At 40.8% G+C, this 22,941-nt stretch overlaps 1 protein-coding gene and 1 long non-coding RNA gene across 15 annotated transcripts in view; one reads left to right on the top strand and one right to left on the bottom strand.

Moving 5' to 3' along the window:
- The window catches only part of KALRN (kalirin RhoGEF kinase), a 654,582-nt gene extending 632,856 nt beyond the window's left edge, over positions 1 to 21,726 (top strand). For all 14 annotated transcript variants that reach the window (XM_073231508.1, XM_073231507.1, XM_073231506.1 and 11 more), the window contains 4 exons: positions 1,035 to 1,113; positions 10,959 to 11,159; positions 14,171 to 14,309; positions 14,890 to 21,726. In XM_073231508.1, the coding sequence (XP_073087609.1) occupies positions 1,035 to 1,113; positions 10,959 to 11,159; positions 14,171 to 14,309; positions 14,890 to 15,435 (965 nt within the window). In that variant the 3' untranslated portion in view covers positions 15,436 to 21,726. The remainder of the gene's footprint in view (positions 1 to 1,034; positions 1,114 to 10,958; positions 11,160 to 14,170; positions 14,310 to 14,889) is intronic.
- LOC140848388 (uncharacterized) lies at positions 497 to 22,900 on the bottom strand. Its single transcript, XR_012129173.1, has 4 exons — positions 22,610 to 22,900; positions 19,759 to 19,828; positions 3,222 to 3,312; positions 497 to 1,062 (listed from the first exon to the last, which is right to left on the bottom strand). It is a non-coding gene; the product is annotated as an uncharacterized lncRNA (long non-coding RNA).
- Positions 22,901 to 22,941: the final 41 nt, after the last annotated feature.

Genomic DNA, 22,941 nt, shown 5'->3' with positions numbered 1-22,941 from the left:
GGTGCTAGGACGCAGAGAGGAGGCCCTGTACTTAGAAGGTGGGGCATCTGTGTCCCTGGGAATCCCAGGGTCTCCAGAGGGGCTCCGAGACACTCTTGGGCTTTGGGCTGCAGCTGAATCCAGAAATGCTCCCAGCCCTGCCCCCCTACCTCAGCTCTCTCCCAGTGGTTTTGCTCCCTTGGACCTGGGGCTCATGGGAAACCTTGGCCCGGGGTCTCTGTTTCCTCAGCATTCAATATGGATAGGACACCTTCAGCGTCAGCCAGGTGGCGCCCTGGGCACCCTGCGGTGACCTGGGTCAGGAGAGCATGCGCTGGCCTGGTTCTCTCCTCCCAAGCCACTAACTAAACCCCGCCCAGGGATCAGCACATCACATGTTCTGCTTCTTGTGAGCCTCGTCCACAGAGACAACACAAATAGATATTGGTGTGTACGTGGGTGTGTACATGTGTGCAAATCATTGCCAGGGAATTAACACATCTACAAAGTAACGCTACCAGAGATTCTACTCAGGGATATATTTTGGGTTAAGCTAAACCATTTGATATACCGGATAAGCTCATTTAATGCCTGAGAACAGGCGGGTGAGGGCCGCAGCTGTCATCCTGTGGAGCACCTTCCTCTCCTCCCCTCCTCCCTGGCCCCATAGTTCTCCCCCGTCCTCCCCTGATGCCTCATCCCTACAGCCCGGTTCTCACTGGCTTTCCAAGGCCTTCAACATATTTTTCTCTCTCCCCTTTTAATATTTTCTACCCAATTTCTATTTTAAAATATCCAGAAGTCACATTTCTGATTGTCCTGAGTTTTCCTTTGTTTATTTGGTGCAGGGAGGGAGTCTGACTTGGTCATGTCTGTTTTCCCTTGAATGATCATTTAAAAATAGCATTTCAGAGAACTGTGGCACTTTCCCCACTGAGTCAGTCTCCATATTAAGGCATGAGGATCGCCCTGGGGTAATGCTGGGACTTCTTTGTTAACCTTGCCTCTGTTCTTACATGACTGCCTCCGCCTCCTGAACGGGCTCTCCTCCAAAGACGCTGCTGCTCATGGGGCCGCCGTTTCCTGGAAGGAAAACTTTGATTCGGCTTATACTGAGCTGAACGAAATTGGAAGGTAATGACCCGATTTTCTATTCCTTCATTCATGAGCACTTAAAAAATTGCATCAGAATAACGACTGGCTTTTATTGTTTTTTTCTCTCACTAAGTGCATTCTCCCTATTGTAAGAAAACACTGGAATCTGCATGTGTGTTTTCCATTGTTCTTTTTCTGACCTCGTAAATTGGAGGCTTCACTCATCCACTCCTAGGCTTCTTTTCTAATTCAGGGATCAACATTCTTTTCAACGTACAATTGTAGACATCTTCCAAGTTCTGCTATGTGGCGTTTTCATTATGATTCAGTTCTAAGTGTTATTCCCTCAATTGACTTTTTTCTTTGACCCAATTGTAATAAAAATGTTTTAAAACCTTCAAATGTATGATATTTTTACAAATTCTCTTCATGTCACTGATTTCTGACCTAATTGCATCTTGGTTGAAAACCTGGTCTGTATCACACTGATTCTTTGATTTTTGTTGGGACTTGCTTTATGAACAATACATGGTCAGTTTTTGTTAAAAAGTTCCATGTCTTACTGAGAAGAACATATAATCACTAATGGCTGGGTAAAGGTGTCTCAATATGTCCATGTGTGAACCACATGGTTTCATGGATATTTCTAGTCCAGTTCTCCCCCTACGCACACACACACACACACACACACACACACACACACCTCTCTCTATTTAGGTTAGAAAAATGCGTCTTCAAAAAAAAAGGATAAAAATATGACTTTTAACAGAATAATGAAAAAACTCTATCACCTGTCCCACAAAATAGTTGATAGAAAGGAACAAAAAGGGGATTGTCCCTTGCATACATTGGTCTCCAGGTGATCTAAGGAAGAGAATGGGGGTAGATCTTGCAAGTCACCCACTATCCCTGTATGTGTAAATGAAAGAGCACCTACTAACAATGGGCCATTAGCATCATCTCCATCTCTAATTGACAGTCTCTCAATGAAGTATAAGATTTCCTAAATGGGGTGACTGTGACAGAGGCTGAGAGAGCCAACCTGTCTCATAGGCAGGATTCACAGTGTAACGTACTGCCTTTCCTTACAGCACCTCTCATCAAGAACTAATGGGAGCTCTGCTTTCCTCTTTGTGTAGCCAAACACAGAGGAAAAAAAATGTCCAGTGGAAATTAATGTGGTGGTGATGATAACAATGATGCTCACTGTGTGTCTCTAGTGACCCAGATCCAATGCAGATATTATACACAAGTTATCTAATCTAATCCTGACAACACTGCAATGCAGTGTTTGAGTAGGTTTCCAGTAAAGGAAACTCAGGCTTGGGGGTTAAGGAAATTTCTCGGGGTCCCACGACTAGTAAGTATAGAGCCAGGGTTCAAAGCCTGGGCTACCTGATGCTAAGCCTGTGCTTGTTTTATTAGCATATGTTGTTTCTCATCATAGCCATTTTTGTCAAAAATTATTGAAATTATTAGCAATTGAAATCTAGTTTGCTCCATTATATTGAAGTTTGTGAAGCTAGATATGACTCCGATAATGAATCAAATCCCCACTGCATTCTAAATGAAAGAGGTTCCATAATCTGGATCACCAGTGAACTCCTCCCTGAGACATGCATTTGCTGTTGATGGCTATTGATAAGGCATGTTTTACCTAGAAGAGATGGAAGTCTTGATATTTCTGAGAGGGGAGGCCAATTTTCTGATCTGTTTCATGATTTGAAAAATCCATGTTTAAAAAAAAAATCATTAACAACCTGAAGTTTTTCCTCTCTTCCAAGTATACTTCTCATATTTTCGGAAGATCCTTTAAAAATGCTGTGTATAACATTTATGAAACATTTATGAAAATAAGCCATGTAGGTATTTACATTACATACATAAAAGATATTTGGGTCAGGGCCATAGAAGTAAATCACCTTTCTCCAATCACACCTAAATCTATGGCTATCTTGTTAAAAATAGCTCCCCAACAATTGATTATTATAAAAACCATTCTGCAAAAAGGAATAGCATCACTCCTGCAGCCCATCTATAGAAGGAAAGAACACTTGAGCATGGCATATTTTACCAAACATAAGCTGGGTAGGCATGACTGCAGTGTGAAGAAGGCAGAGTTACCCCTGGGAAGGCTGACAGGTTACCTGTACGGGATCCAGGTGGCAGGCCTCCAGGTGAAGATGGCAGGTTGAACACAGGCAGCTATTTTCACTCCCTCCTGAGACTTCACTAAATCTACAGTATAGGGATTTTTCAATATAAGGATGAGGGCATTGGAAGAAGAGACAGCAACAAGGCATTAAAAGCAGAAAATCAGATGAAAGAGTGACAAATGACCTTGGAGACCTGGGAAACTCAACCCAAAGCAGTCGTGGGGTCAAGTGAGAGCCAGGATGATCTTGCAGTCGAATTCCCCAAGGCTAAGGTCCTGGCAGCAGCAAGTGCCATAGGAGTAGGTATAAAGAGACAGCTGACACCTGCAGGACTGGCTGTAGCTTGGTGTGAGAAGAAACTGTGGCTTCAGATCCCCTCTTCAGCTCCCCAGCTTCAGGCAGCTGTATGACTCTCCTTCCCCATCCAGGGAAAGGGTGGAGGTTTTTTCTAGAAGGGGTGAAACAGTGCCTCTGTTCTCCAGGCACATATGCAGTTGAGGGCAGCAGAGCTGCACTCCAGTTGGGGCTGTGGTGAGGAAATGTGCTCACTGGACACTCAGGACCCCACTCTGATTACCAGGCCTCCAGAAGTGGACAGCCAGGGTTTCCCCTTCTAGGCAGGAAGTAGGACCATCTTTGTCTGGGCAATCTGAGCAGTCCCAGAGGAAAGACTTAAAAAGATACCGACCAGAGCTTTCCCAATTAAACGGTCCAATCCAATCAGATCTCCCACAAGGAAGGTCAAGTTGGCCTCCAGGCCCCACCCCCACACTCAGAGCTTCTGAGCAGCCTTTTACTCCCCAACTTTTAAAATGAGCCAACTTCTGATGCCAACCAAGAAGGAGAAAGCCCATGGAGGCCTTTCTCTCACACTAATTACAACCAGAATCCCTGGACAAAATACAACAGCAACTGCCTGAGGATCCTGAGAAGTAACAGGTGAGACTGGGAAGAATGTTAAAACCTAAAGACAAAGAGGGTGGCAGTGAGTTCTCAATTGGTTTGTTTTTCTTTTGTTTTGTTTTTTGTTAATTTTTTATTAAGGTATGATTGATATACACTCTTATGAAGGTTTCACATGAAAAAACAATGTGGTTACTACATTTACCGATATTATCAAGTCCCCACCTATACCCCAATGCAGTCACTGTCCATCAGTGCAGCAAGTTGCCAGAGATCCACTATGTCCCTTCTCTGTGATACACTGTTCTCCCTGTGATCCCCAACACCATGAGTACTAAACATAATACCCCTCAGTCCCCTTCTCCTGCCCTCCCCACCCACCCTCCCACACCCCTCCCCTTTGGTAACCACTAGTTCATTCTTGGAGTCTCTGAGTCTGCTGCTATTTTGTTCCTTCAGTTTTTCCTCACTGTTATATTCCACAAATGAGGGAAATCATTTGGCACTTGTCTTTCCTTGCCTGGCTTATTTCAGTGAGCATAATGTCCTCCAGCTCCATCCATGTTGTTGCAAATGGTAGGATTTGCTTCTTATGGCTGAATAGTATTCCATTGTATATATGTACTACATCTTCTTTATCCATTCATCTACAGATGGACACTTAGGTTGCTTCTATATCTTGGCTATTGTAAAAAGTGCTGCAATGAACATAGGGGTACATATGTCTTTTTGAATCTGAGAAGTTGTATTCTTTGGGTATATTCCAAGGAGTGGGATTCCTGGGTCAAACGGTATTTCTGTTTTTAGTTTCTTGAGGAACCTCCATATTGCTTTCCACAATGGTTGAACTAGCTTACATTCCCACCAACAGTGTAGGAGGGTTCCCCTTTCTCCGCATCCTTACCAACATTTGTTTGTTCTTAGTCTTTTTTATGCTGGCCATCCTTACTAGTCTGAGATGATATCTCATTGTGGTTTTAATTTGCCATTCCCTGATGATTAGTGATGTGGAGCGTCTTTTCATGTGTCTGTTGGCCATCTGAATTTTTTCTTTGGAAAACCATCTCTTCATATCCTCTGCCCATTTGTTAATCGGGTTGTTTGCTTTTTGGGTGCTGAGGTGTGTAAGTTCTTGATATATTTTGGATGTTAACCCCTTGTCAGATACGTCATTTACTAATATATTCTCCCATACTGTAGGATGCCTTTTTGTTCTGTTGATGATGTCCTTTGCCATACAAAACCTCTTTAGTTTGATGTAGTCCCATGAGTTCATTTTTGCTTTTGTTTCCCTTTCTCGAGGAGATGCATTCAGGAAGAAGTTGCTCATGCTTATATTCAGGAGATATTTGCCTATGTTGTCTTCTAAGAGTTTTAAGTTTCATGACTTATATTCAAGTCTTTAATCCATTTCGAGTTTATTTTTGTGTATGGGGTTAAACAATAATCCAGTTTAATTCTCTTGCATGTAGCTGTCCAGTTTTGCCAACACCAGCTGTTGAAGAGGCTGTCATTTCCCCATTGTGTGTCCATGGCTCCTTTATCATATATTAATTGACTATATATGGTTGGGTTTATATCAGGGCTCTCTAGTCTGTTCCATTGGTCTATGGGTCTGTTCTTGTGCCCGTACCAAATTGTCTTGATTACTGTGGCTTTGTAGTAGAGCTTGAAGTTGGAGAGCATAATTCCCCCTGCTTTATTCTTCCTTCTCAGGATTGCTTTGGCTATTCGAGGTCTTTTGTGGTTCCATGTGAATTTTAGAACAATTTTCTCTAGTTTGTTGAAGAATGCTGTTGGTATTTTGATAGGAATTGCATTGAATCTATAGATTGCTTTAGGCAGGATGGCCATTTTGACAATATTAATTCTTCCTATCCATGAGCACAGGATGTGTTTCCATTTATTGGTATCTTCTTTAATTTCTCTCATGAGTGTCTTGTAGTTTTCAGAGTATAGGTCTTTCACTTCCTTGGTTAGGTTTATTCCTAGGTATTTTATTCTTTTTGATGCAATTGTGAATGGAATTGTTTTCCTGATTTCTCTCTCTGCTAGTTCATTGTTAGTGTATAGGAATGCCACAGATTTCTGTGTATTAATTTTGTATCCTGCAACTTTGCTGAATTCAGATATTAGATCGAATAGTTTTGGAGTGGATTCTTTAGGGTTTCTTATGTACAATACCATGTCATCTGCAAACAGTGACAGTTTAACTTCTTCCTTGCCAATGTGGATGCCTTTTATTTCTTTGTGTTGTCTGATTGCTGTGGCTAGGACCTCCAGTACTATGCTGAATAGAAGTGGGGAGAGTGGGCATCCTTGTCTTGTTCCTGATCTTAAAGGAAAAGCTTTCAGCTTCTTTTTGTTAAGTATAATGTTGGCTGTGGGTTTGTCATATATGGTGTTTATTATGTTGAGGTACTTGCCCTCTATACTCATGTTGTTGAGAGTTTTTATCATGAATGGATGTTGAATTTTGTCAGATGCTTTTTCAGCATCTATGGAGATGATTATGTGGTTTCTGTCCTTCTTTTTGTTTATGTGGTGGATGATGTTGATGGATTTTCGAATGTTGTACCATCCTTGCATCCCTGGCATAAATTCAACTTGATCATGATGGATGATCTTTTTGATGTATTTTTGGATTCGGTTTGCTAATATTTTGTTGAGTATTTTTTAATTGGTTTGTTTTTTCTCCTTTATCTCCTGCCTTTGAGACCCAAGGGTGGGCCAAATCAGGAACTGTGCAGCATACACAGGGAGCAACACTCAAGGGAACCCCATATTTCTGGCTAAAAGGCAGGGAAAGGGGGCCCACTGAGCTGAAAACAGCAGGGAAATATTTTCCTCTCTTCTTCCCCTCACTGCTTTACCCCAAGGGCATTCATGCTAACCGACCGTGGTGCTGGACACTGGAACTCTGAGGGAATCCCATCCACAAAAAGGGCCCCACGAGAGCCAGAGGCTGTGTGGGAAAGCTCAGTGAGGAAGAGCTAAAGAAGCAGATCCTCTAATCCTGTGTTTGAGACACACAGCTCCTGGGCCACCCTCAAGCCCCAGGTGTGTGGACACACCCCAAGGAGCATAGTGAGGCTTGTGAACTGAACTATGATGCAAACCACCCCTCAATCACCTGCTGTGACTTATTAGTCCCACACTCATCTCTGAGTGGTGCTCATAAAGGGCACACTTTGCCAGAACTGAAGATTGAATTTTACCCCAGAGAGGAAAGGTACTCGGTTTACTAGAGTTTCAACTGTGAGAGACACCAACCTAGTTGAAATAATGGAAACACACGCATATTGATTATTGTCCTTTTGGGAGGATGGGGGTGGGAAAAGTGGTTATGTGGTGGGGACAGAGGGAGGAAAGAGACTAAAATCTCATCTTCCAGAGTGGGATGTCAACACATAATACCTAAAACTGCAAAGCCAAGTAGCCACACAAAACATACTATATTTAGAGTCATAGAAGTAAATACCTAAATAACCAGCTAAAATATATTAGGCTGATATGTTAAAGTTAGAGCCTCTAGGGGAGGAAAAATGGGGGGAGAGGAGGATGGGATAGTATTGTCTTTAATAACAAACCTTGTTAAAGCTAAGTGACTCTTTAAACCACGGGGATGCATAACTGATAAACACAATTTTTTTTTAAATTAAGGTAGCAGTACGGAAGCTCATGACATGGCCACCAAGTTCAAGAGCTCTCTCCCCAGCATTCAGCTGTTTTCATGCATCCAAAGTCCTCCAGAAGGAGTGACCTGTCATAATCAAACTTGTAATAGAATGCTATTAAAGACTAGAATGGCAATTTATTAACTGATGATGTAAAACAGAACTGTCAGTTTGACTGAATACTTGTTTACTGTGCCAAGAATGTCTGGTATTTAATAGGCATTCAATTAATATTTGTCTAATGTTCGTCTTATTGATTAGCATATTCCCTTCTTTTGGGAGAACCTATAATGGGAAAAAAAGTATTATTATAAGAAAGTTGCTTGGTGAGCACAGAGCCAGGTCAGGGAGTCAGGTGGACCATCTTAGCGGCAGCCATGGTGTCTGATGCACCCGTTTCTGCTAGAGAGATAGACTGCTCTTCAGACCATGTACTCCTCTGCTCATGGTTCAGGCACCCACAGACAGGCCTGGTCACCTCTTTGGCTCATGTTTCTCTGCTTGCACTGCCGACCAGTTCCCCTGCTACTTCTCTTACTACTTTCTCTAGGGCCACCACTGAGGCTGGGAACCATTCTGTCTGTTTTAGGTGTGGTTCATTTTGTTGGATGTGAAAATGGCATGGCAGGGATATATTTTTTAACATTCTTGTCAATCAGAGTTGTAGACTGAAGTATTTATGAATGAAATAACATCTTATCTGGATTTTGCATAAAATACTCCAGAAAAAATTAAAAAGCCAGGGGTAATCGAGACAAGTGCTGGGCATAGAAGCCACAGGGCATAAATCTGCAAAGAAGTAAAAAGCTAACCTTTTCAAACAATATGGCTTCTCTCTCACTTACCAACTTTACATTTCCCTGTATGGCCCCGGAAGATGACTGGTTAGCCAGAGACGGGTAAGATTCCTCAAGGGAGGAACAACCTAAGACAGGCACAGTCGCAGGGGGGCCATCAGGTGAGAAATCGGGGAACAACAGTGGTGAAGCTTAGAACCTCACCCCCCCCCACGTTTTGAGAGAAAGCTTCTGCATCCGTGGATGTTTTATTGCCCTTGTCTAGCTCGGATTAACACATAGTCTACAGGCACACACCTGATCATCTACAATTGCTCTCTTACAACACTAAACTATGTTTTCTACCTTTATCTTGCATCTACCTACCACTTCAGCATTTTATTAAAAATAAAAATAATAATAATAATAAAGGGAGAAATGTGGGATCCACATATAAATCAAGTATAAAAATCAAACGAATATTCATATTTGACCTTATTGTTTATAGTTCATAATGCGTGATCAAAACCGAAAGTTTCTGTGATGAATGCCCTTGTACTGTTCACCATGTAAGAACTTATTCACTATGTAAGAATTCGTTCACCATGTAAGAACTTGTTCGTTATGCTTCAGAAGATTGGAGACTGATGAGAATTAAGCTTGAGATGGATTAATGATTGTGCATTGAGCATTGACTCCCCTATACAGAATTTTATTGTTGTTAACAACCATTTGATCAATAAATATGAGAGATGCCCTCTCAAAAAAAATAATAATAATAATAATAAAATTTATTAGAATTGGAAATTAAGGAATAAAACTACCACTGTTTATAGAATATGCAATTGTCTATGCAGAAGATCCAAGGAAACCTATAGAAAAATTATTACAATTGTAAGAAAGTTAAGCAAATTAACTAAAGATCAATATGTGAAAATCTAATTGTATTTTTATCAGCAATAAAGTTAGAAAACATAACTTTTTAAAAAATGCTATTTTCAACAGCAATTTAAAAAAATACCTAGTAATGATCTACTAAAAGATGCACATGACCTTTATGGAGAAAAATTATAAACTGTTATTACAAGACGTTAAGGAAAACTCAAGGAAATGGTAAGAAATACCATGTTTATGGAGAAGAAGACTCAATGATCATAAATGTTTGTTAACTGTCCCAAAATCAATGTAATAATTCAATACAATCCCAATCAAAAGATGTTCCTGTGAATAATGAACCCAAATTTGGGGATGGGGAAATGTGAGAAGGAATATATGAGAACTTTCATTGTTTTATAATATTTTATTTCTTAATCTAGGTAGTTTATACACAGTTATGCATTGTATTCTTTCTTTGTTATTGTATTTCTGCAATATTAAGTTTAGGAAAAAGATGCTGAGTACACAATTTAGGCACTGCTGATGTCTACAAGCCAGTTTCACAAAGTAACTGCTGATTTGGTATAGACTGATATCTGTATGCATTTGCACACTGGTTTCTCTATCCCTTACTCTTGTATGATTTGAAGCAGGTAATTACTGTCCTAAACCTTCAATTACTATATCTATGAAATGTGGTTTTCATAAGCAATTTAAACATTTTAAAAAAATTAAATTTGAAGGTAACGTATGTTCTCAGATTTTAGTTTATTTCTCTTTAAGGGGAGATTGTCACATCTGGTTCAGATGATGAAGCATCTGGGCATGATAGTGCCCTTTGAGAAACACCATGAAATTTTGACATACATAATTCAACTTTGTAATGCCGTCACAGTTTTACTCAACGTAAATGACATATATTTGCAACAACCACGAGTGTGAATAAAGAGTTTCTAAATTAAAAAAAAAAAGCCACGGGTAAAAAAAAGAACAGATGAAATAAGGTTGTCAAAATGCTGATAATTATTGGAACTGGCTGCTGGGTACATAAAAGAGCTATTATACTATTCTCTTCACTATTGTGGGTATTAGATATTTTCCATAATATTAAATAAAGTGAAAAAATTTCCTCTTTAAAAAGTATTTTTGATATTATCATAGAATTCCTCCTTCTTTAATATTGTTCTTAGTGCATTTTATGGAAATATACTCTGCTTAGAAAAGAAAGCTGAACCTGTGGTTGATGTTCAAAATGACAGAAATATATTGACTAAAAAAGATTATCATTTTTGCATCAAAGAACCCTAAAATGCTAAGGAAGAGAAGATGGCTTTTCTGAATAACATAATTACAAATACAGGAAAGTAGGATTCCTAATAAAAGGTTACTGTTTTGCCACTTCAGATAAACCTTTTGTTTCTGTACATCCTTGAATAAAATAATACATAGTTGACTGGTGAATCTTGGCAAAATGCCTTCTCCCTTCTGTTTTCCAGAGGACGTTTCTCCATAGTAAAGAAGTGCATTCACAAAGCCACCCGCAAGGACGTCGCTGTGAAATTTGTTAGTAAAAAAATGAAGAAGAAAGAGCAGGCTGCCCATGAGGCAGCCCTACTTCAGCACCTGCAGCACCCCCAGTACATCACCCTCCATGACACCTATGAGTCCCCCACATCCTACATCCTGATTTTGGAACTGTAAGTGCAGGTGTCAGCTCTCTAAGGCAGTCCCCAGCTGTTTGGGTTATTTATTGACCACCACTAATGGAAAAGGCAGTTGCATTTTATGCAGTGTCTTATAGCGTACAAAGTATTACATGTGACATGCACTCTCCCCTCTATCTGTGAAAGTGTTAGTCCCATTTCACAGATTAGAAAACCAAGAATAAGGAAGGCCCTTACAACTAGGTGATGCAGAAACTGAGACTTGAACCCACACCTCTCTCACTCCATTTTTCCTGTTCTTTCTATTATGGACTCTTGGGCTGGGCAAGAGTTTGGGGGTGAAGTTGAAAGGAAAGAGGGGTTTGTGCATCAGTCCGCTGCCATGGCATCCCCAGTCTACCACCCAAGAAGTTCCTTTTAAGGTGAAACCTGACCTTCAAATCATCCCATTCAGTCTAGATTTTCTCGGGATCCCGGCAACCAAATCCTTGGCCCCAGAGCACATCAAATAGAGCAGAGTCTCCCCACTCTCCCCAAGCTAAGAACAAAGATCATGCTCTGTGATTCTGAGAGAGCTAACAGACGCTAAAGAGAACAGTCTTTTCAGAGGTTCTGAGCCCTCGTAGACATGTTATAAGGTTGCTGCTGATGAGAGCCTGGGCCTGGAGAGAAGACATTGGCACCGAAGTTCCAGGCTGTATGGGGCTCCACGTGAACCTGAGTTCAGGAGAGAAGCATTTGCATTTACAGCCTCTCAGCTGCCATTGGTATCTTGCTCTTCTGTTCTCCTGGTAGCCCAGAAGTTTGCATAGGGGGGCTTTTGAGGCAATAACTTATCATAAATGTATTTATGATGAAAAAAAGAAAGCCAAAATGCAAACATCTTTGGCTCCATTTTTTAATTGGTTGAAAAGAAACAAGAGGAGACAAAACCAACCCTGTTGGTATTGGTAACTCTCTTGTGACACTTCAGAGAATTGCATACAGTAGCTGGTAGATGTTGCTTCGGACTTAATATATACAGCCTTTCAGAGTCTGACTGTTTGCTGGGAGCTCCCCAACTTAAAAGGCATATTCTGCTGACAGTGACTCTCTTCATTTACAAGTGACAACATGTTATACTTGAGTTCCAATACATATAAGGCATTGTCTCTTGTGCACCCAGCTGGTGCAGCAGGCCCAGAACCTTCGCCCTTTTAGACTTACTGATTACTATTCTGAGGGAAGGTGTTGACTGCCATGCTGCCATGGTGCAATGGAAAGAAGCTGTTCTTGGTACAGAGAATGTGGCTCTGATCCAGCTCTGTGATTTGGGGCAGTGCACTTGGCTCCCTAGGGCGCAGGGTCCTCAATCTGTGAAGTCTGAATAATCGGTTCCACTTCTCAGAGCTGTGTCAGGGATCAAGTTAGATGATTACTGGACTGAACTAGTTGATCAGACATTTCCTGAGCACTCATTGTGTGCCGACCACTGTGTGGCCCTGGGCACCACCGGGAGGAGCAAAGATGAAAAGAAACAGTTGTGGTCCTGGAGGAGCAATAAGACTAATGAAGAGGTCAGACGGCTAAATGACTGACTCAGTATGGCATGGTACATGCTAGGAAGGAAATGCATATTTGGGGGAGGGTTGCTGTGAGAACGCAGAAAGGTGCTTGTTGGACTAGAGGCTGAGGGAAGGTTTATGGAGAGGTGGTGCCCGAGCTACCCCTGCACTAAATCCTGGTTACCCCGCGGCTGTGGGTTCCCCCCTCATGGGCATCCAAATCACTGCTGGGGCTTTTTCCTCCCAGGCAGCTGAGGTTCTGAGTCTGTAGTCTAGGTGGTGCCTGGGCGTCTGCATCATCCGGGAGCTCCAAGGGTGAGCCTGGTGGCTGAGACTCGGCTGTCACAGCAGCGCTATCGCTCATTTCTAGGTAAACGTGCTCCCAGACAACCAGGGCAGGGCAAGAGAGGGGCGCCCACAGCCGCAGCCTCCTCCGCCTGCCCCCCGCTCCCCACTCCCTACCCCTGGCAGGTCGGAGGCAGGCCAAGGAGGCCCTCATTGGGCCTCTGCCTTGTCCTGTCACGGAAAGCAGAAAAGCAGACCAGCGGGAAGGAAAAGGTGGAGAAGAGAACGGCAACTTGGCCAAGGGGGTTTCAGCGGCACTCAGAAGCCATTTGTGATGCTGGCTCAAGCTCCTCTGCCTGGGCGTTTCCTAGGGATGGGCCTTTAACAGCCCCCACGCACATGAGAGCATGGCTGCCTGACATCAGGTCATTTCTTGCTAGAGAGGGCACAGGGTACCTGAAAATCGTTACCATTTATTGAGCAGTTTTTATTGCTACTGAGTTTGCTGAATGCCTCATAGTCCCACTAGGTCCTTGCACAAGCCTCAGAATGACCCTGCTGTTACCACTGCTGTTGTTCCCACTTTGGAGACAACCCGGAACACAGACAGTTAAATGACTCACCCGAAGTCACCTGTAAGTGGGAGAATCAGGTTTCAAATTAAGTCTAGCTGGCCCCTCAAACCATGTTCTCAGTCACAGTTTTCAAGGTTGGAAAGATGCTCAAAGGCCAAAGGATTGAAACTGGGATCAAGAATGCCAACAACAAACTTTGCCTACTTTCCATTCCCTCCCAACTAAAAGTGGACAAATAAAAGTGATTTGCAAACATACGTGGGGCTGCTTGTAGCCACCAGGTACTATTTAATCAGAATATTCCTGATAGTTCTCTCTGTGTCAAGGGGTGCAATCTAACCTCTTAAAGAGGTGTCAGACCTTTTTCTTGTGAGCAGTTTCAAAAGTTAACAAGATAAAATGTGTCTTAAACAAGGGTATATAGATTTCTTCCCTGAAGCACGTCACATTTGTAATTTATTTACTTATTTGAGTTCTGAATACTATACTAGCTCTAACTAAAATATGCAGGTGTCACAACACTGATCTTCATTTATAATAAGGAGTAGGAGAGAATTAGAAACCTTACAGATTTGTATGTGTGTTATTTTTCTGTTTCTTTACAAACACATTTCCTTTGCCTTTTCCTCCATACGTTAAGGATGGATGACGGCCGGCTTTTAGACTACCTTATGAATCATGATGAACTGATGGAAGAAAAGGTAGCTTTCTATATCCGAGACATCATGGAAGCTCTGCAGTACCTCCACAACTGCAGGGTTGCACATTTGGACATAAAGGTAATGAGAAATAGCAATCCTTGCAGGGAAATGGCTAAGTCCAGCCTGCCTGCCGTTACCCTTGAGGGATGTAAATTCTAATTCATTCTGCTTACTTAGTTTGGAATCCTTGTGATTATTAAACAGAAGTGAGGTTGCACACAATTTGGGTGTGTTATTCATAAATTAATAGGAACACACCAAGTCACAGTGACATCTGGGTGGGGGAAAGTAGAGGAGCTTTAACCACTTAGTCTAACTTTATAGAAGGAAGTCATTAAAAATCAACTTTGTTATGGTGCTCAAAAAGAAGCCACTTCTTTTCCAAAATGAATAGTTTATCCTTTTCTTGATTCAATGCAGCAGTAAGGGGTAGTTAGGATGACATGATTTCCAATGTCATACTTCTCTGAAGCACCACCCAAACTTAGAATTAGCTTGGTTTGAAGCCTCCTGTGTACTTTGCATAGGGAATTTCCCTTACACAGTAGGCTTCTTAAAGGATAGCGGAACCGTGTTTGAACCAATGGAATCCTACTGGTGGTCAAAACAGAAAGCTGAACTCATCTTCTCTTCTCCCTGCCTCTTTGGACCCCCTCAGCCTGAAAACCTGCTCATTGACCTGCGGATTCCAGTGCCTCGAGTGAAGCTCATCGACTTGGAGGATGCTGTCCAGATCTCAGGTCACTTCCACATCCACCACCTGCTGGGGAATCCTGAGTTTGCTGCCCCAGAAGTGATCCAAGGCATTCCTGTCTCTCTGGGCACAGACATCTGGAGCATAGGGGTTCTTACCTATGTCATGCTGAGTGGGGTCTCCCCCTTCTTGGATGAGAGCAAAGAGGAGACATGTATCAATGTGTGCAGGGTGGACTTCAGCTTCCCCCATGAATACTTCTGCGGCGTGAGCAATGCTGCCAGAGATTTCATCAATGTGATCTTGCAGGAAGACTTCCGGAGGCGGCCCACAGCAGCCACCTGTCTGCAGCACCCATGGCTGCAGCCCCACAATGGCAGCTACTCCAAGATCCCCCTGGACACTTCCCGTCTGGCATGCTTCATAGAACGCCGCAAGCATCAGAATGACGTTCGGCCTATTCCCAATGTGAAGAGCTACATTGTCAACCGGGTAAACCAAGGCACGTAGCCACCTCCTGGCCCCTGAGGTTTCACATGGAACTGCAGTGTGAACCAAAGCAAGACTGAATGTGTCTGTAAATAACTCAGTTAATTATTTCACTCCATGGGGTTCTCTGGATTGAGAAATGTACCTCTTAACCTCATCAGTGGTTATTCAGGGTCTGGGCAGCAGTAAAACCATCCTAAATCCAGGGGCTTTCCAGATGGTCATTTACAAGAGAGAAAGATGCAAAGTCACAGAAAGTATTAAGAAGAGAGAGACAAGGATAACAAGAATATTAGCTCTTACAAAATTGTAATCATGTGTTCCAAAATGAGTGGTTAACTGGGCAAACTTAAGCTCACCATAGTGAGTATAAAAGGTCTCTGCCTTTGCTGAAATTTTAAGCAAAAAGTTCTATTTAACAGAGATGTCATGTATGTCAACTATTCTGGTTTAGATTATTTAGATATAGTTTCCTAGTAGGATACATATACACATACAGTAAAATATATCCCATTCAGGTTTCAGAGTTTTATAATACAGAGATATATATGAGATCAATCATAAATAACTTTGAGTGCTCTAGTTAAGACAGTAATTTATTTATCGAAGCATTACATTGTTTTGACTAAGCACAATTAGATGACAAGTTTTTTAGAACATTTTATAAATCTTGTATAGAAATCTTTTACCAGAACCCATTAAGAGAAAGCAATGTTACCCTTTTGCAATCTGTGAGTGAGAAGATTTTTTCTCTGAGTCACGGGTATTTGATTAACATAGGTTCTGTCTATGAAATGCTACCCCCAAATTCACTGGCAGCTCAGTTAATCTGGCAGAAAAGCCTGCCAGGAAGTAAGTTCAAATACAGTAAGAGTTGTGGGGCTATTTTTATGTCTACACTTGGTTTAAAATAATGAACATAACAGGTTCATACAAAAGGGCAAGTAGAAACCTTTCCTACAGTTCCTAGGAAGAACTTAGCAACTCTTTCTGGTTTCTTCTACAGCTGTAGGATATAGTCCTCAGAAAGTTGGCTTTTTTTCTTTCTAACCCCTTTTGGAAGCTAAGGGATGCTTATCAAAAGGAGGCAGCCATATAGGCCTTGTAAAGGCCTGGTTCCAAGTCGTTTTTCAAGCCATGGAATAAAATCCGATCTATCACCCTAATAGAGAATAGAGTTTTAACTATGATTGCAATACTGATCACCACTCAGCACTGATATTTCCCTGGACCAAAAGGACTAATTGCACTTTGAGGCCAATGCTGCTTTCTGGTGTATATTCTCCATACAAGATGACTATACATACAAGACGAACCGCCCTTTTTCCCTCTGGTGGAAAAGAAAATCAAACCTGGGCATTTCATGTTTTTTTTTTCTTTTGTTTTTGGGGAAGTTTTCATTTTTATGTTTGTACATAATCCACCCTTTGTTTTCTAGGATGTGTTTTGAAAATTGCTGTTAAGCAAATAATAATTTTAAAATGTAACTGAAGTGTCTGTCAGATCAGGTTTAATGGTATTGCTTCTCTCCTATAATAGGAGTGAGAGAAGTTAAATCATGCAGCACCAAAGTGCAAGCAGAAAGTTTATGAAGGATAAATAAAACTATAAACCTATCTAAATGGAAAAGAATGCTGGAAACTAATCCTGAATTTTAATAGATAAAAACACTTATTCCCACAGTGGAAATGTAGAATTAAAATGTCCATCATTCTTTTCCATTGATTTCAAAGCCAACTTCCTCATCCACCCTCCACCCCATACCGTCTAAGATTATAGATTGATAAATTAGTAGTAAGTATGAGCAATAAGACTAGATAGCATTTCGTATTTTCAGAATTAACCAAATATGTGGAACTTGACTCTGGCTGTATCTGTTTCCTAGTTCTTGAATGGCTCTGGGTCATCAAGGCCCCCTCCCTCAGAGCTCTCTCCTGACTAACCTGCCATAGTCTTTATTTAAACCTATATGTACATGATACACTATTTTTAAATTTAAAACATATTTACTAAAAATTCTTTTGGTAAACATGGCTTCATGATGAAATATAGCATAAAAGAAGAAAGCCTGGTCCCTAGGACTCCTCCTGGGATAGACTGCAAGTTCTGAGGATTCCAAGTATCCACACGGTTATGGCTCAGCAAGTTCTGTTCTGTCCCCTGGGGACAGTGGTTAAAGAGCCCCCTGCTGAGTCACTTTGAATTGTTCTGACCATGCAGGAGATAAACTGAGATTCTACTTGAGACGAAGAGGGCCCAGGACAGTGGTACGCAGACTGCCCGTGAGCGTTAATGAAATCGTGTTTTGGGGAGGGTGGCGGGCAGTGTTAGAGCCAAAGCTTTTATATCAGCTTTTACATCAGAGTTGGGATGGTCCAGATACGAGGTTTCATGGAATCCTCCTAAGGACACATGTTGGGGAAGCAAGGAGACAGAAGAGGAGGGACATAGAAGGGAAAATAGTAAGAGTCTGTTAACTGGAGCCAACGTACAATCATTAGAGTAGAACAAATTTCACAGAGGCCCCAAGAGAAAGGACATGTATTTTATATAGGTTGGTAACAAGAAAACTAATAGGGAGGCTCCCTGCCTGCAAAGCTCCTGGTCCCTCCCAACGGTTAGGAGAGTAGTCCTGGTTCAAGAATTCTCTAGAACAAGTTGGAAATAACAAGGAACCCCAGGAGATGGGGCAGGGAAATGTACTTTAGGTTGCTCTGTGGGCAGCTGTGATGAGGGATGAAGGATTAGGGACCGGTTTCTTGTACCTGTTTTGGCAGAGATGTTAATTACCTTGTTGTAGAGAAGAGAGGAGAGAAAAGAGTTCACTTCTACTATAATTATGGTAGTTCTCCAAATCAAGGAATTAGTTACCTAGGAATTAGTAAGAGTGAACTTCCAGTTGAAATGAGAAAGGTAAATGTTGGTTAAAGTCCCAAGTTTCTCGCTTGGCTTATATTCATTGCATGGGGTTTTGGGGGTTTTTGTTGTTGTTTCCTAAGGGTGGGATGCAGACAGAAAGAAAAGATCAGGGACAACCCACAATTTTTAAAAGGTATGATTTACTGCATCTTTTACATTTGCTTGAAATCGATTTATATCCACTTACAACTGAATGTGGGAAAATGTTTAAGGAAAAAAAATTGTAATGTTGGCAGTGTCCTTCAGGTGTCAGAGCCATAGACACTCTTGGGGGAGAAGGGGAAGCAGAGGAAAAGCTGGCTTTGTGGCTTTGTGGTTCACAAGCCTTTATAAATAGTAGTGCCTTTCAGAGGGGAGGATGGGAGTAAAAGAAGTCCATTGTATTTAGATTGACTGATACTGCTGCATTTTTTCTTTATTTTAAAGTATCTTTTAAATGAAAACATCTGAATATAGGGTGAGCCCAGGACTTCTTGAGCTTCAACCTCAGCTATTCCTGATTCATCCTTTCTTACAGAAAGTCTTTGTTTTTTCTGCCCCAAGTGTCCCCATTGTTAAAATGGGAGTTGGGGGAAGGAGGGAGGACATTCATCTCATAGCAATGTTGGAAAAATACTCTAGTTGGGATGTCTAGAAAATGCTTTGATTTTTTAAAAGTGCTACACACTGCCAGTCTAAGAATTTTATTGACAGTAACTTTGGACATTCCAGGTTTTCAATATTCATGTCTTAGGATACCATTTGTGAGTGAAGTTAAATTCTGTAAGTTGATTTTAACTGGAAGTACTAGATGTCTTAATGTCGTTTGGTCTTAGCCTGTAATTTTGATCATTTAAAAGCTTGTCTACAGAAAAGAGCTGATGAAGTCTTACGTCAGTCAACTGTTTTCTCCAGTATTTCTTAGGGCAGACACAGAGTGGGATGCCCTCCAAAACAACCACTACTCTCTCTCTCAAGCTCTATGCTCTGGAAAATTGATAGAAAAGAACCCAAACAGCCACTTTCTCCACTGGGAGGGCAGAAGCGAGGAAAAAATATTTTTTGATACCACAACTCATTTCTGCACAGTCCCACAGGTATCTCTTAAATGCACAGGTATAGAAATGAATTGAACTGTTGGTTTGGGGAGAGAAAACCTTGGAGCTTTTTTTTTTTAGATAATTAGGTGTTTCATGTGTAGCATTATTTGCTTTCTTGTAGCCTCCATAATTCACTGCCTGTGAAGTAACCATTACTTTTTTCTTGCCTATGTGGAAGAGCATGGAAATTTAGATTTGTGAGAATATGAGGGAGCAAATATGTTATAAACTAGAAAGTGGTTATTTCTGTGTATTAACTACTAAGCTTCTGTCCCATGAATTTGATAGAGAAGGAAATATTTCAAATATAAGGGGTCTGTGTAGCAAGGCAAAGATGCAAACTCACCATCTCCTTGTTCAGTTTTTAGGAATGTGGGCCTTACTCTTTTCTCTCCTGGGCAGCATCTCTGTGGAGTCTGGGTTAGACAAACACAGTACATGAGTGTTCAGTGGATTTATTTGCATGATGTCTTTTCAGAACTATTTAAAATCTAGGGTTCATTTGGAAATGAATTATTAAACTCAAGGCAGGGATAGGAAAGACAAGGTTCACACATACTCCACTAAGAAGAGGGAAGCTATCATGTTAATATTTATTTCCTAAATGCTATAAGGCTAGTTGTTTCATTAATTTTTAGAGGGTTAAAAAAGGACTGAAATGTGTCCATAGTACTATACATTTTTAATAGAAAATATTATTCATGTGAGAAATCTATACAGAAATAGAACACAAATATCACAGGTCATATTTTCTATTAAAGGCATTTCCTCCTCATTTTCATTATATGTAGAAGTTAGAAGAAAGTAAACAGCAATTACAGTTTAGACAAATTTTCATCCTTTAGGGACATTTATGGAAACACTGAAATTAATACTCACAGGCTACTGTGTTTTCCTGTCAGTCTGTTCGCAGGAAGATTCTAAAATGTCAGATTTAGTTTTTATTCAAATGATCAACATTAACTGTTTATTCAAATAACTGTTATTTTGCCTAGTGAAGATAGCCAAGAAAGGGCAGGTGGTGGAAAAAAGTGCAAATAAATTTCTTGAAGTCCCAACTCCTTAGGCTTAATTTAAGCAAGCCAGCTTGCTAGCCCAAGAATAGCTAGCCCAAGTGTTCCATCAATGCCTGACTTCTATCAAGAAATGAATCCACCTCCAGGAGTACTGGGGGACTGCTACTATGATCTCAAAGACTGCAGTTATGGACTGGAAGTTAACAGAATATACATCTTCTCTTACTAACTTAAGCCATATCTGTCATCTCTGTGTTTGACTTTTTTGACCCTGGTGCTTTTACTTCTGTTTCTGCCAAACTTCAGCCTACTCTATGGGGAAGGTGAGTAAAATTAATAAGACAAATGTGAAGACTGTAAAGGAACTAAACATACTCTAGAATGAGATCCTATTCAGAGAACAGTAGTGGTCGAAGTGCAAACTGTTGGAAAATATGGATATATGTACATCTGTACATGTATATAGTGTATAATATGTATGTATATGTTATTGCTCATATGCTGAAATCTATCCAGTTGAAGACAACCCAGGTGGGTCAATTTTTCTATTGGAAAACCATTTAGGGCCATTCAAAACCATTAGGATTGGTAAGTGGAGTTAGAGTCTACTCATTTGGGAATTTTTTGTTGTCTTTTGAAGTCCAGTAAGCCAAATGAACAAAGCCTGAAATATAATTGGGCACTCATTTAGGTTATTCTGTTTTCCTGGAATCAGAAGTATCTTTATATTTAAATTATTAAAAGTTGGTTTGCAAACTGCATTGGTACCTCTTGGTTTTGAGTGACCCCTCCCCAACAAGTCTTTCAAGAGTTTGGGATGGGCTTCTCTGGCCATTCAGATAAAGGGCCTTATCTGTAAGTGGACAGGTTTCCCCATAGGGACCATTACACATATACATATAAGTAATACTTACATCGGCTTGTAACAATTGATTTGAAATCATTCCACAGTATTGATAAATAGTTCTATATTTTCAAGGTGCAGAAGAATTCCACAGCCTTAATTATTTCAGTGTCTTGCTGGTCTGCCTTAAGTGTATCTTCTGGGTTTTTGGTTGTCTTATTATTTTTAAATTTTTCTGCAGTTGTTCATTTTGTATGCACACAATGTTGTTTTGTAAAGGTAGGTTGTAAATATTTTATTTGTAAGTCAAAATCACTCATGTGTAATGTTGTAAAGTGATGACCTGCTGTCTTGTTATTATTACTACAGTAAATGTTGTTAAGTTATGGATGAAACTTCAAAATGTACATCTCACAAGTTATGCATTCCTATAAATATACTATACTAAACATTATTTCTGGTGGTCTTTGTATTTTCTTTCTAGTTAAAACCTTTGTTCAAAGAGTAATTTTTTTGTCTTCCCCCAAATTTGACATATTAAAAAGCCTTTGACAAGGTAATATCACCTTATTATTACAACACTTTGTGCACAGCATTTTGGAAAGAAAGAAACAGTTTTGTAGCCTGGAGAAGTATTTCAAGGCATTTCTCTAAAAAAAATGCCAAGTAAGTCTCAGGTGTATGTTGTTAACTTCATTCTAGTGTTTCCTATGGCACCTTTGTTAGAAAATTGGCAGGCCGTTTGGACTGGACCTCACAAGTTTATGTACCATTGTGTGTACTCCAAAAGTCTAGATTAGACTATAGTCAGGCTTTCAAAGAGTCTGCCTGTGCCACCCAAGGGGGAATAAGACTTCATGAGTACACTGTCAAGTAACTAGTGTTAGATTCAAGTGTTTTGCTTAGCTTATTGCCCGTAAGAATAATCTGGCTTCCATTTCATCAAGATTTTGCTGCATTTATTTGAACTAAGAAACAACTGTGGAAAGCATGGGCTCTTCACACTGACTGGTCAGCACAATCTCTCCAGAGACAATATACACGTAAAGATTATAGACACAGAACTGAAATCACCATCTAGTAAGTAACAATCATGAGCCCTTTGGTTCTAACGGTTATTTTCCTTCAAGTATTGCCTTAGACACTTAATAGGAATTTCCCCCACTTCCAGGGATTTATTTGTACAGAACAAATACGCTTGGGCTGGCTGACATGATTATCCTCTTGGATAATCTTGATACCAATTAATTTATCCTCCTTTCCATTCACTTGAGCTACTCTAACGGAAATAAACACACATCCACTTCCAGTCGTCAGAAGAGGTAATGAGCCATTACCTGCTAAACGCTTTATAGTCCCATGTGCAAACTGCTGACATTGTCATGTGCAGACGCCGTTAAGTTAATAAAAGAATCGAATAAAGGCCCCTGTCTTCGAGAATTTACTCTATTTGGAGTAACCGCGGCCGGGTCCGGGTTGGGGTCGGAGGGGTGGAGTCTCAGTTGATAACAGATTAATAATGGCTGGAAGAGTGGGCAGGATTTATACAAACTCTCTTGGAGCTTGACTCTTTGACCCTAGAATCGGTCTAAGTATTCGGAGCTCCAAACTCCACCGATCCCACCCAGAGGCAGCAGCAGGACAAGTCCCTCGCTTGCGGCTCCGGTGC

The sequence above is a fragment of the Manis javanica genome, chromosome 3 (genome assembly GCF_040802235.1).
Source record: "Manis javanica isolate MJ-LG chromosome 3, MJ_LKY, whole genome shotgun sequence".
NCBI lineage: Eukaryota > Metazoa > Chordata > Mammalia > Pholidota > Manidae > Manis > Manis javanica.
Note: the sequence above shows the minus strand (reverse complement) of the source record. Positions and strands in the feature narration are given on the sequence as shown.